Source organism: Sminthopsis crassicaudata, chromosome 5 (assembly GCF_048593235.1).
Source record: "Sminthopsis crassicaudata isolate SCR6 chromosome 5, ASM4859323v1, whole genome shotgun sequence".
Classification (NCBI taxonomy): Eukaryota; Metazoa; Chordata; class Mammalia; order Dasyuromorphia; family Dasyuridae; genus Sminthopsis; species Sminthopsis crassicaudata.
This window is the reverse complement of record NC_133621.1, coordinates 134,945,832-134,960,719: the sequence shown is the minus strand read 5'-3', so window position 1 is coordinate 134,960,719 and position 14,888 is coordinate 134,945,832. Positions and strand designations below refer to the sequence as shown.

Here is a 14,888-nt window from a genome sequence, read left to right as displayed (position 1 = left end):
TCAGAAAACGTAAATGTACTACTAGTCCATACTACTAGCCCATAGTTCACTCTTGCTCCTATGGTTATAAATTTTCTGCCCTTAACAGGACACCTCACCTCTCAGGCCTTTCCTGGCCTAAACCACTGGGTCCTGTCAGGCTTTACTTTGACATTGCACTCCAGGGCCTGCCACTCTTAATGCATGTAACTGATTCCTTATGTCCTATGTGTGTTGGTTCCAGCTTCCCTACAAAAGGCCTTAGTAATATGTTTGAAGATCATATAATAACTGATATTTCTTTAAAGTTTGCAAAGGACTGTATATATTATTATATTATTTGTTGAGTGTTTTCAGCCATGTCCAACTCTTTGTGACTCCTTTGTGACTCTCCAGATACTGGAGAGGTTTGCCATTTTCTTCTCTAGCTCATATTACAGATGAGGAAACTGAGGCAGACAGAATTAAGTGATTTGTGCAGGGTCCACAGAACTACTCATCTGAGACTGGATTTGAATTTTGGTCTTCCTGACTCCAGGTCCAGCACTCTATCCACTAAGCCACCAAGCTACCAGATATTAAAGTATTTGCAAAATGATTAAGAAACTATAGGTACAATAACTATCTCATCACAATATAGTCACATTGTGACGTGCCCTTGGTCACACACGTAATGAGTATCATGAACAAGATGATTTGAACTGGGGTCTTCATCCTCTGAGTCTGTCACACTCTTACTTAAGCCATCCTGCCTCTTTTCAAACATTAAGATGGACAGGATGAGAGACAGCATGATGTTCTCATGGCTAGAAAGCCGACTCTGGAGTGAGGATGCTCTGGATTAGGTGACACTTCTGACTCCATACTGACATATCACCTTTGGCCAGTGTTCCCCAGGCAACTTTCTAAGCAAATAAGTTATAGAACTAGTAGTAGTTCTGATCTATATTGTTAAGGAAAGCTTCTTCACTGGGAGCTTAAATTTAATATTTAATTTAATTAAGTTAAACACCATTTAAATTCCATTTTTTAAAAAGAAGATATGCAATCCCCAACTTTCTAATTTCATTACAATTCTGAGCTAGCAATTCTGTGACCAGGAAGAATAGTAAAAAATAGTATTGCTTTCTAATGTCATGATAGTATCCCAGTAACAATAGGATGTGCTTTGAGTTATTTTTTGTGGTAGCAATAAGGAATGTATACCAGTGTCTCCTCACCATTCTGGTCTGGTCCTGGTGACTCATTTCCATTGTCCAGGGCTGTAATTGATGCTAACTGACCTAGGCAAAGATCAAACCCCCAACTTTAGTCTCATCAGCACCCTTCTCTGCCCTCCTGAGCTAAAGAGCAAGACCATTAAGTGTTTGAACCTTAGCAAGCACTTTTATTCCTTACAGTTATATGGAGATAAAGTGAATGCTGTCTGATGGGGCCAAAGGGAGTTGTGAAAAATTGCCCACAGGTGTGTTTGAGGAATGGGCACAGAGAAGCTGCTTCCCGGCTTACCAGCCACATAGTACCTCAGCACTTATGGCCACCATAAGAGAGATAGATGATCATGACTTCCTTATGCCATTGGGAATTAAAACCATTTTAATTATCTGAAAAATACGTAGTTGGGGGAAAAATTCTAATACTTAAAAAGTAGAGCAAACTAGGACATAAAGATTCGGGGGTCATCAGGTTTTAGCCTTTCTGCCATAGTAAAGAAGCATTCACAGTCAATAGGAGGCGAGATGGTACCTTGGAAAGCACCTATGATGTTGACTCTGTGTCACCTTATTCATCTGAAGTCCCTGATTCTCAATTTCCTCATATGGTAAATGAGATTAGGCTGAATGGCCTCCAGGGCTCTTTTTAGCTATAAATCTATGATCCTACAATTAGTTCTTTTAGCCATTTAATAGAATTTTATTTATAAAGAAATTTGATCAAATAGAAAATGAAAAGGAAGGCAGAAAGTAGATATTCATTGTTTAAAAGTGCTCCTTTAGGGACAGTCAGAAAGGAAGATGAATGTGTTAATATTCCCACTCCCTGTTCCATTCTCAATGCTGCTTCTTTTAGGGTGTCCTTTTTGACTTGGATCTCTTCTCAGGAAGGCATTCTAGGGAACTGATTTCTGTCCGGGGCCATGAAGGTCATATAGTCCAACCCACTGATTTAACAGTAGAGGAAACTGAGACCCAAAGATTTATGTAACTTGCCCAAGATAGTATATGTCATGTATTGGTCAATCTGCCATCTGGGGGTGGGGGGAAGAAGGGGAAAAATTGTAACAAAAGGTTTTGTAATTTTCAATGCTGAAAAATTACCTATGCATATATCTTGTAAATAAAAAGCTATTAAAAAAAATAGTATATGTCAGAATTGGGACTTGAACCCAGGTCTTGTGATTCTGATTGTTTCTTAGGGCCCTTTACTAGATCAGAGAACACCCTTGTTTTATTTCCTCTAAGAAGGATTAAAAAGGTCTGAGATAACATTCTGGGTAGTTAGCTAGGCAGCTTTTTTTTTTCCAGTTTTTCCTGCCTTAAGGCAGTAGAGTGAAGGGAAGGCTACACATTTATATAGCACCTACTGTGTACCAGGTATTGTACTAAGCTAATCACAAAGATCTCATTTGATTCTCACAACAACCTTGCAAATTTGGTCCTATTAATATCTCCATTTTACAGTTAAAGAAACTGAGGCAGCCACCAGTTAAGTGTTGAATAAGGTCATGCAACACACAAGTGTGCAAGGCTGGATTTTAACTCTAGTCTTTCTGATTCTTTCTTCCTTCCCATCAGGATCCAGGCACCAGTTACATTCTCTCACATGCCAGGTTTTGTGGAGTTCTGGCTCTTATTTTCACTGACACTTCAGAATTCCTTGATTAAAAAAAAAAATCCCTTAACACATAAAAACAAGCTGCTTCCAGTAACTTCAAGACCTTGAGTGAAGCTTCATGGATTTCTCTTTGTAGGTCTCTGTCATAAAAGAACCCATTCACATTTAAAACACATTGCTTTCTTCATCTGTTCCTAACCCACTTTTGTCTAAGGGCGTGGGTGTGGGTCTGCCTTTCATATCGCATACTCTTTCCAACCCTAGCATGAGCCATCTGATGCAGAGGTTTGAGGGGGCGGACCACAAGGCTTTATTGACATGCCTTCCCAACGTTGTTTTTCTCCTGTTCTGTACTTTCGTGATATGATTCATTACCAGACACGATCTCTTAATTAGAAAGTTATGTGTGTTGGTTTTTTCCTCTGATTGCTCTGGTCCTTTAGTAAATGGCTAACTTAGCTGTCCCCTAGGAGAGATCTGGGTAAATGTCTGGGTTTGTGTTTTATACAAATAGCTCTTTTCCTAATTCATTAGTTAAATGTAATTTTTGCTTCAAAGAAGTTTATTTCCTGGATAATTCCCTGCACGTTGCACTGAGTTCAAAGAATATCACAAATTAATCCTCAGACTAGGGGAAGTTGTTTGTTTATCATTCAAATCAAGCTATTTAATGATATAGATATATTTGGGACAGCTAGATCAAGCTAGATTAAGCTTGTAAGGAGTAAAAGTGAATGATGACATCCACTTACTAGTTAAGAATCTGTGATTTCTGCACGCTCCATCCCTGATCAGATCCTGTCTAGAACTTAAGAGCTGAATCTTTAGGAGATCCTCGAGTCTCAAGAAGGGCTTAAGAGACTTGCTGTTGGAAGTTGGAATTGGAATCCACATCTTCTTACTCCAAATGTGGAATTCTCCTCCTGTGCTTTGACTGGGGCAGCTAGTCTGTGGCTCAGTATGTAGGCTTGCAGTCAAGAAGACTCATCTTACCAAGTTCAAATTTGGCCTTAGACACTATTTGTATGATCTTGGCAAGTCACTGTTTGCCTCAGTTTCCTCATCTATAAAATGAGCTGGAAAAGAAAATGGCTAACTGCTCCAAAATCTTTGCCAAGAAAACCCCAAACAGGAACATGACTGAAATGATTAATCAATAACATGCTTTTGGCCTCTTCCCTGTTCAGAAACTCTTGACAATAAGAAAGACCATGGCCAGCATGACCTCAATTCAGTACCAAAATAAACAATATCTCAATATTGAAAGAATTACTGCATCTCTAAATATAATAATGATGATGGTGATGATAATGATAGCTAACATTTATATAGTGCTTATTTTGTGCCTGACATCTTACAATATATCTCATTTGATTCCCCCAATGGCAATGGGGGTAAAGAGAATGCTATATTATTCCCACTTTACAGATGAGGAAACTGAGGCAAACAGAAGTTAAGTGATTTGGCTGAAATCACACAGCCTGTAAGTGTTTGAGGCCAGATTTTAATTTATGTTTCCCTGCATTCAGGCCTAGTACTCTATCTGCTGTGTCTTCTAGCTGTCCCAAATATATCTTATTTTTTCTCTGGATAGTTATGTTGTGGCAAAGTTTTTGTCAGTGGTGTCTCTTTATTACATACTATGTAAATTGCACTCTTATTGTTATCAATTGTTATCAAACCTTAGTTTTATGTTTTTGAAGTAAATACTTCTTCTTTACTACAAAGATCTAATGTTAAAGAGCATCCAACAACATTTGAGTTTATGCATCATTAACCTGATAAATTGTGACAACTTTGAAACCTCTCATTAAGTTGACAAATGATGTATTAATTTTATTTTTCTCTCTTTTCACACCTCTCCTCACCTTCCTTTTCCCTCCCTCAGAGAAATAGAGACACAGACATAGACAGGCAGAAAGCCAAGAGACAGACAGATAGAGAAATGCCTGTGGTAGTAATAGCGATCCTTGGTTTGGTGAGGATATTTTAATACTTGCTCTATTTGAATATTCAACAAACATTCATAAAGTACCTACTGTGTACAACACAATTTCTTAGGCTCTAGTGTTCAAAGGTAATACTAGGACTTGAAAGTTTGGATTTAACATTTTTCATAAAAGAAGTATAGGGCTGGGCTAATAGAATCAGGATCATAGATTCACCTTAATCCCAAGGTAATGGTAACTATCCCCTTCATTACTGGCCCAAGATTCAGGAGGACCTGAGTTCAAATCCTACTTCAGACACTTGATACTATCTGTGTGATCCTGATTGCCTTTTAACCGAAGTGTCATAAGTAGTAAGTGATGGTTCCTGGGATTAATACTCAGTGCTCTGATTCCTAGTTCAGACTCCTTTCTGATCATATTTGTACTGTCTCTACCATTAGCTATTTGTTCTTATTTAAGTCATTTTGTTTTGGGTGTCTCAATTTCCTCATTTTTTAAAAAAAGCAGAGGGATTTAGCCTAATTTTCAATTTTCTCCCATAATTCTTAGGCCTGACTTGTCTTAGGAAAGGTATTGTTACCAGCCTGTCCTCCCCAGACTAGTATGTAAGCTTTTTTTGCCTAGATCACTAGAGGAGAAAAGGGCAAAAAAGGAACAGATGGCATTAAGATGGTATAAATAAGATCTGCTGAAACTGGGGGACATGATTTAAGGAGAAAACAAACTACTGGACCGAGCATCTTTGGTCCAGCTTCATGTACAAGTGATAAGGCTATCCAAGCATCATTTTCTGCAGCATATGTCAGGGAGAAAGGAAATGTGTTCTAGTTTGGTTTCATGATTTAGATTTTTTTTTTTTTAATGGAAATAAGATTTGTAATTTTGTCAATACATCAACATTCCTCTAGCCAATAAGTAGTCTCTAAGAGTTACTGTGATTGAAAGATTCATCCCCTGAAGCCAAGTCAAATAAGGAAAAAACTCTCTCATTAGCTTGGCTGATTGTCAGATGACAAACACGAGACAGATATCAGTCTGTCACTAACTCCAGTTTTGAAAATGCAAACCATTCTTTTCTCTTTGCTCACTCTGTTACTTCAGGTGACCCACATCAAAGATGTTGCAAATATATATTAGATTCAGCAGAATGAAAGGTACTCAAGGACAGGGACTTTTTTATTTTTTTTTGAACAATGATATAGGTCTCATTTTAAAAGAATCCAGAGAGTACATAGGATTGCCAGTCTTTTTTTTTAAAATTAGCAATTTAAAATGAGTAAAATGATACTTTGGCTTATTTTTAAGATGTATTTTAATTTAAATTGTATGTATTGAAATTTTAGAAAATTTCTGCTCTCCTTTCTTGAAGGGAAGAAATTGTTAGAAGGACAAGCATAAAGACTGCATAAATCTTTCAGTATTTGTATTGTTTCAGAGTCTGCAATAGAGCTGGGAATCTTCCAGCAGCTTTGTGTATGTATTCTTAATCCTTTTCTTTATCTTTGTGGTCTCTTTGTCTAACTTGCACAGGAGCTCGGAAAATCCTGGGAAGAAGTTCAGTTGGAAGATGATCGGGAGTTGCTAGATCATCAGGAAGAGTAAGAACTCTTGCTATTGGGGATTGCCATTTCTTTAACTAGAATTAAATATTTGAAAATGTTTTTCCTAAAGAGAAGTAATGGAGATAAGTTTCTCCCTGGACCATGAATTCAGTGACTTGACTATTATTTGATAATGTTTCAGCATAATAACAAAACTTCATTAATTTGATATTGATTGGTTCAAAATAGCTTCCAAAACAATAGCCAGAGCAATTGTTATTACTACTACATAGGGTTTTGACATTAAGACTATTTGTTTAATGCCATTAAGGGTGTGTGTGTGTGTGTGTGTGTGTGTGTGTGTGTGTGTGTGTATGTGTGGGTATGTGTGTGTGTGTGTACACTTGTGTATGTACATATATAGAGAGAGATCATTCAAAGAGGAAATTGCATCCCGGAGTGTCTTGCATTATTAAATTGGTCTAAAAACTTGAAGTGAAGTAATTTTTTAACTGCTTCAATTGCTGTCAGCTCTACTCTGCTCAGACCACGTCAAGAGTATCATGTTCAATTCTGGGGACCGTATTTTAAGAAGGCCATTGATAAGCTGGAATGAATTCAGAAAAGGGCAGTGAGAGGGACTGAAATTGCTACTATAATAATGATAAACCAAAGAATGAAGATGTTTATCTTAGAGAAGAGAATCCTGAGGGATATTTGGGAGGGAGAGAAAAGAGATTCAAATATTTTTAGTGATGTCACATAGGAAAACCTCCTTGGCCCAGAGGTCAGAACCAAGGGAAGCAATGGGGGTAGGAGTTGCAAAGAGTCAAAATGAGGCAAATTCGGAACTTCCTAACAATTGGAGTTCCCACGAAGTGGCATAGGATGGCTGGGAAGGTGATGGCTTCCCATCACTAGAAATGTTTAAACACATGCTAGAAGACTACTTGCATTCATACATTGTAGAGGGGTTTCTTGTTTAGGTATGGGTTTAACTGAACAGTTTCTGGAATCCTTTATAATTCTGATAATCTATCTGTGAAGGGGAAGATGAAAAATAACTGTTCAACTTATCCTAAGACTAACTCAAAATCACCTGCATCTTCTTCATCTCAGCTATGGAGTTTAAGAAATGCTCACTTCTTAGCCGTTTTTATTACAAATTGTTTGACTTTTTTCTTGGTCTCCTAAGTTTTGAATAAAGATTTTACTAAAATAAATACCAAAGTTGAATAATAGAAAGGCCTACCATCTTCTTTGTAACAGGGTAGTCTTGTTAGTAGGTTCTCTTGACTTTGGAAAATAGCATTTCTTTTCTTTTTTCTTTTTTTTTTTTGAAGTGAACAAGTAATCCACTAATTCAGTATTTTAATAAAAATAATAAAATTTCCAAATACATGTCCAGACAAATTATAGCATTCATATTTATAAGGTTTTGAGTTCCAAATTTTCCCCCTCTCTCCTTTTCCTTGTCTGTTTCAAAAAAGGTTAGGTAATTTGATATGTTATACCTGTACTATCGTGTACAATGGAAAACAGCATTTCTTTAGGGCACCTTAGTTAATGAAGTGAATGTTTACATTTTGATGCTACAATAGCTCATGAATAAGAATGGTCATGCAGAATGAGGAACTTATATTGATCAGTACCACCCCTCCCCTCTCCTACACACATACACACACTTGCTGGGAAACAGGGAGAGAAGAGGAATGACTGTCTTAATTTAGTCAGGAAAAGAGAGGGAGCCCCACCAGAATCAATGGCTACTCTAGAAGCTATTAACTTCTAAGTGCTAAGTGGAATTCAAGAAGAGTACATCATCTCCACTCATTCCTTTTCCCTAATACCTACCTCCCTGAAGATAATTATTAACATTTCAAAAAAGAAAGGGGGAAAAGGGGATGTCTGTTTTACTATAAAATTCCCCAGGAGCTCCAGATAAAATAACCATTATTTCTGTGATTTAAAAATAAAAAGGGGAGGGGGATGTTGTATGAAATCAGCACGCACTATTTATCATGCAGAAACTTGTTCCCAGCATCTAGTCTGACTGTGTGTACACTTAGTGGTTGCAGTTAATACACCCCTAGATGTGTCTTCTTGTGCAAATTAGATCTAGTTATCTCAGAACAGAGTCTGCCAGAAACAACTGCTGTTTCATGATTCCCCTCGTTCGGTAGTAGAAGAGCTGTTCAGAGGAGAGTAGAATATGAGCAAAAAGATCAGCACCTGTTTGTCATTTATATTAATTTCATGGTACTTCTTAAAATTTCAAAAGCTAGTAAATAGAAATAATGTTTTGTGACAATCTCTGGGTAAATGTCAAGGTTGAAAATGATTTGGCTCATTTCCCTCTGGCAAACTGGGAGGAGAGAACCTGATGGCTAGTGTCACCTAGGAATCTGAGCTGAGAGGGCTTGGGCACATCTCCCACACACATGCTTTGTTTTTAAAAGTTCATAGACTATATATGAATACAATTATAGACACATATATATATGTAAGTGTATGTAAATATATATCACTGTATATTTAAATATAATAAATATCCATGATTAATTGGAACCTTTACATTTTAAATAAGTAATTTTTTTTAAAAGTGCATAGATTTATTTGTTTGTTTTGAACAAAAATAATTACAGTAAACATCAATATAACTAGCTAAATTTGCCTGAGCTATTTGCCTTTAAATTAATTAATTTTAATCAATAAAGAATTGTAACAATTCATTTATTTACTTCAAGTCCTAATCAGAATTCTCAGTTCATTTTCATATACTTTTCCTCCTGGTGATGATAGTCTGTATTCCCATTCTTCTGGTTTTGCTTAATTTACATTTTTTTTAGATCTTTCCAGATTCTTTCTATCTCTCATATTCATCAGTTTTCACTGTTTTATAGGATTCCATTATATTCTTGTCTATAGTTTCCCTATTGCTGAACATTTAGGCTGTTTCCAACTATTAATGATTTTTTACATATATATATATATATATATATATATATATATATATATTTCTGCTGGTGAAATCTTAGAATAAATAGAACTTTCTTGTTGTTCTGACAACACTTACAGGTATATTTCCAATGACAGTTTTGTGGCTTTTATCACATACTTTAGACTGTGATGCCAAAAGATTCTACATATTTTCAATTCCACCAGCAATACATGTATGTACCTCTTTTTCCATAGCCCAGTTACCACCATTTCACTGCTTTTAATTCTTTGTGGTCTGAGCAGACTAATAATGAAGGCCATCTCTGTTTTATATTTTCTGCATATAGTGACTGGTCTGATTGGGAAGAACACCCCGTCTGTGCCGTTTGCTTATTTTGTGAAAAACAAGCGGATACTACTGAAAAATTACATATCCATATGGAGGTGAGATGTTTTGGTCATTTGATTTGAAATTTGTTGTATAAAAAGAATGCAGAAAATTACTTCAACCTTAATAGACTGTAGCTAGAGCTTCTTGTTGTCCAGTCATTTTTCAGTCATGGCTGACTCTTTGCAATCCCATTTAAGGTTTTCTTGGCAAAAATTCTGAAATTATTTGCCATCTTTCCTCATTTTATGGATGAGGAAACTGAGGCAAACAGTTAAATAATTGGCTCAAGTTCACATGATTAGAATGAATTTGAGGCTATATTTGAACTTAGAAAGATGAATCCTAGAGAACTAAAGCTCTATGTATTGTACTACCCAACTGCTAGAGCCTTTTATCTATCCCTAACCTGAGAGCAAGATTTGGAACGTATGGTGGCAGCATGTAATCCATTCAACTCAATCTAATGACCAAATGTGTGTGGCCAAGATTTTAGGATAATTTTAGTAAAATTCTGACCCAGAAAGTCAAATATGAATCAAGATAAGCACTCAGACGACTTTCCGTAGAGATATTCAAGCCCCGAGTCTCATTCGAGTGCTTCCTGACTTGGGAAGAAAGCTGTTCTATTCTACAAAGTTGTAATGAAAATAATGTGAAAAACAGGTCCAGAATCATACTTTTATAAAGAAAACTGGAAATGTCCCACCGTGCAGAATTTTCTTTTTCACTCACAACAACTTATTTCTATTTTAAAACAAAATTAAAACTGCAAGATGATCGAGGCTGGGATCATATATTCATAATTTTGCCTCAGCATAGAAGGCAGTCATCGGACCATAAATGTTAACCCATGTGGAAGCAGAGTTCCCTGAAGCAGGAATCCTCTTCAAAACTCCTCCCACCATGCCTAAGAAATAGAGCAACACCTGGTCATTTATGCAGGTGACTCTGTGTGAGGTTGCCGATTTATAAACCCAGAGTTAGAAAAGAACTTAAAATGAATTAGTGGAACTAAATCCAAATCTTGTCTCTGCTGAGAACTCATCTTGGGCAAATCACTCTATGGACTTCAGGTTTCTTATGAATAAAATGAGCTAATAATAAATAATAATAATGATAAAGGTGAGCTAGCTGATCTCCAAGATCCCTTCAATCTCCCACTCTTGGATCTTAGAGCTAAGAAGGATCTAGAATATAGACAGTAAGTCCAATCTAAGTTAAAATCTGATCCTCTTCTCCTTCATGGCAACCTTAAAAATATAACCAAGATCAGTTATTTCAAAAAAAATCTATTACAAGCCTCTAGTGACTCTTGAGGAACTCTATAGGACACGAGAGAAACTGGACCCAAGAGGAACAAGATTCCTTATAACATTTGTGTGTTGTGGACTTCTTTGTCAGTCTGGTGAAACTTATGAGCTCTTTTGCAGAATAGCATTTTTAAATATATTAAAATAATGAAAAATAATAAATAAACATAAATAAAATATAATAAATAGGATTATATGTAACAATCCAATCATGTCAAATCCCCTAACTCAGTAAACTCTATTTGCTTCCTGTTGCCTCCAGAATCTAATACCAAATGCTCTATTTGTCATTCTAAGCCATTCATAATCTAGCCCCCTCCTTCCTTTCTTGTGTTCTCACACATCACTCCCCACACATTTTTCAATCCAGCAACACTGATCTCCTGGCTGCTCCACCATGAAGACACTATAGTTATCCTTTCCACATCACAGTTTTCCCCATCACAATTTCAATATATCATGAATTGGCATAAGAAATTAAATAGGAATGGAGGCGAGGGGTTTGTAGGAGCTGTGGGCAGCATGCAAAGGCTAGTAGATGACATAGAAAAACTTTAGAAATTCAGAATTGCACAAAATATATTTTTTATATAGCCAATGACAAAATACTTAACCCAAATTTTACAATAAGGTACTACTGAACATACAACATAAAAGAAAAAAAAAATCAAACTTCTTTGGTATGAAGGGAAGGTCAAAAAACTTTACATGGATTTTCCTAGATTATGGGGATGCTGCTCTCCTAAACCCTTCAATGAGGAAGGGGTAACTACATCTCTTAGCGCTAAGTATTTTCTTTGGATGTTCCCTATTCCTAGAACGCTCTTCCTCCTATTCTCTGACTTTTCCGGTTTCCTTTAGGTCCCAACTAAAATTCTATCCTCTATAGGAAGCTTTTCCTAATTCTTACAACCAGTGCCTTACTTCTGTTAAGTATGTCCTGTTTAATATATAACTTGCTTTGTATATGTTTATGTTTTGTCTCGCCCTTCAGATTATAATCTCTTTGAGGAAAGAGACTGTCTTTTGCCTCTTTTTATCTGGCACATGATAGGGACTTAATACAATTTTATTAATGATAAAGGATACCAATTCTATTGAAATACAATTGTGAAAATATTTTTCAAAAACAAGCTCAGACCACAAACTATAAGAAGAACTCCCAATTTATGACATAAGAATGGTCCTAAGAGCTTCACAAACATGAAAATGCAACAGAATCACAGCACTAAAAAGCTCCCCCATAGTTGTCTAGTTCATTCTATCTTCCCAAATTTCCTATGTAGCCTCCTGAGCAGCTGTTTCATTAGTAACAAGAGGGTTTATGTTAGAGAGATTGAAAAAGTCCGTGTATTATATGGGAAGTCTGGGGAGAAATAGAGGGAGTTGACTGTTTATGCAACATGTTTAGGAAAGTAAAAAGGGAAATTTTTCAAGATTATCAAGTATGGTAGATTTTCAGTACCTTAATATAGAGAGCAGGAGTGACACATGCTAGTGGAAGACAGAGAGAACACCTTTGATCAGATATAGAATACATGCAGGATAGGCTTGAGAAATAGTCCCAGCATGGCCATCGCTGATGAAGAGGTATTTCAAATTTATGTGATCAATTTCTGCTGAGCTGTGTGAAATAGCACTTAGATTTTTAAAAATTTAGAAAAGGAAGATGGTGGACACAAGTTGAGTTTCCAAGGAGCTCAAACTCCTAGGAGTTCTTGGTAAACTCACTTTCTATTTAAAACTTCAACATGAATGATGAAAGAACTTACAGGACTATGGATTTGTGTATCAATGTATATAAATGAATAATGAATATTTATTTACAACAGGATGCACATGAATTTGATCTTCTGAAAATAAAATCAGAGCTTGGTGAGTATGGTATACTCTACCCTGCAATAACATAGTTTTCATTAAAAGTCCTTTTAAACAATCCACAAATTTTAAATGTGTTTTTCTTATGTGCTACTAGAAAGTGATAAGATTGAGTGTTTTGTTTCATTCTTTTATCTTTTATCCATATCTGATAAAGAGGACCAAAAATGGGTGTGTACAAGTCAGATAAAAAAAACAATGGGAGACTAAAATTTCAACATTCTTGGGGAAAATTACTTTAAAGTAGAATCTTTTGCTATATACATGTAGAAAACATTTTGGGCAGATAGTTTCCCATTTATGATTATATGGTACTTTTACAGTTTAAAGGAAGGTAGATTTAGATGTTCTCAAAGTCAAGAAAAGGTAGATCTCTCTCTGTGTGTCTCTATGTATGTACACACACACACACATTCTCTCTATATATATATAGATATAAAATATATACACGCATGCACACAACATAAATATACTTTTAAAAAAGATAAAGCCAGTAATTAAAATTGGAGAGGTAGCATGACAAAATGGGTAGAGGAATGACTTTGGAGTCAGGAAAACCAAAATCCTATTTCTGATACATACTGGCTGTGTAAGCACAGGTAATCACTTAATCTCTCAGTGTGCCGGACAACTGTCCAAGACTGAAGTACAAGCATGCTGCTGATAGAAATCACTGGACAAGTTTGGATTCCTAATCACATATCCTATTACTGAGAAACATGATCCCTTCCCCCAAAAGTGCTAAATATTTATTTGTATAGGAAGTCAACAAAAAGTATTATCAGCTCTGTTTATCTCCTCTTGCAGTAACTAGACACGTTTGGAAATTGTAAAAAAAAAAAAAAAAAAGTCAGGAATCATTGATATAAAGGGATGACACTTTGAAAAGTTTCAAATTCATTTTCTTTGGCATAAGACGCTTGCTCTTCATCTTATATACTTCATATTTTATACTGAAATCTGTAGGCATGTTTCTCTTCTTAGGGTCCAGCTCTTTCCAACCCCCCACCCCCAATATCCTAATCCACTCTCAGGCCTTCTTAGGGTATTGTAAAAAAGTCCAACTTACTTTTTAAAAAATTTCAGCAGTGTAATTTTCTAATGAATCATCTGGTATGATTTTACTTTCTACCATCTTCCAGGATTACATTTCTATCAGCAAGTGAAACTGGTTAACTTCATTCGGAGGGAAGTTCACCAATGTCGATGTTATGGCTGTCATTTGAAATTTCCATCCAAGGCAGAATTAAGGAATCACATGGAGAAAACTAAACACATATCAATGCTTCCTGAAAGAGCCACATGGGATCAGCCACAGTGCGTACTGCTCTGTCTCACGCATCTATCTTTCTTTCCCCCCATATTTTACCTCCCACATTTCAGTATTTCTAAATCATGGAAAAACCGATTAGTTGGTGTGCAACTGCTTAGATGTGCATCATTAATCCTATGATCATCTCTTGGTCTGGCCCATAATTCAAGCTTATTTTAGGAGGATTCCAGAACTGTCGTATAAGATCTTGTATATATATCTCCTGAATAACACCAGGGCAGAAGGCTTGTGGAGAGTAGAAGGCCCCCAAAGATTCTGGTATGGAAGCTTTGGGACATCAATTTAAAGCCTGACAAAGCTTGGAGGCAATCCCCTCCAACCCCTTCATTTTACAGATGAGGAAACTGAGGCAAGGGGAGATGAAGGTCCCACAGATAATAAATCCATCTCTGTTGTACTTCATTACAAAGTGCTGCATTAGAGTGCACAGAACTCTATACCCCCCCCTCCAAGATGGATTCCTTAGAAAGGACCTTATGAATTCCCAGAGTCATCCCTCAACAAAGCAACTTCCTGAGTGGGTGGAAAACCCAGATGAATTCATGTTAGACACCTCCAAATGTCTTCATGACTGTCAAATGGAAGTGGGCGTCGATTTGTTCTGTGTTTCTCCCAAAGGCACAAACACTCGAGCAAATAATTAAGAGTTACAGATAGGAAGCAGATTTCTGCTTAGTCAGGGAATTGACCATCTCATAAAATAACATGTTTCTTGTTCATGGAAACATT

General features: G+C 36.4%; 1 protein-coding gene across 2 annotated transcripts in view; it reads left to right on the top strand.

The window, feature by feature from the left end:
- ZNF277 (zinc finger protein 277) overlaps positions 1-14,888 on the top strand; it is a 156,142-nt gene that overhangs the window by 138,052 nt on the left and 3,202 nt on the right. For both annotated transcript variants that reach the window (XM_074268285.1, XM_074268286.1), the window contains exons 8-11: positions 6,297-6,364; positions 9,595-9,691; positions 12,781-12,823; positions 13,969-14,143. In XM_074268285.1, coding sequence (XP_074124386.1) covers positions 6,297-6,364; positions 9,595-9,691; positions 12,781-12,823; positions 13,969-14,143 — 383 coding nt within the window. The remainder of the gene's footprint in view (positions 1-6,296; positions 6,365-9,594; positions 9,692-12,780; positions 12,824-13,968; positions 14,144-14,888) is intronic.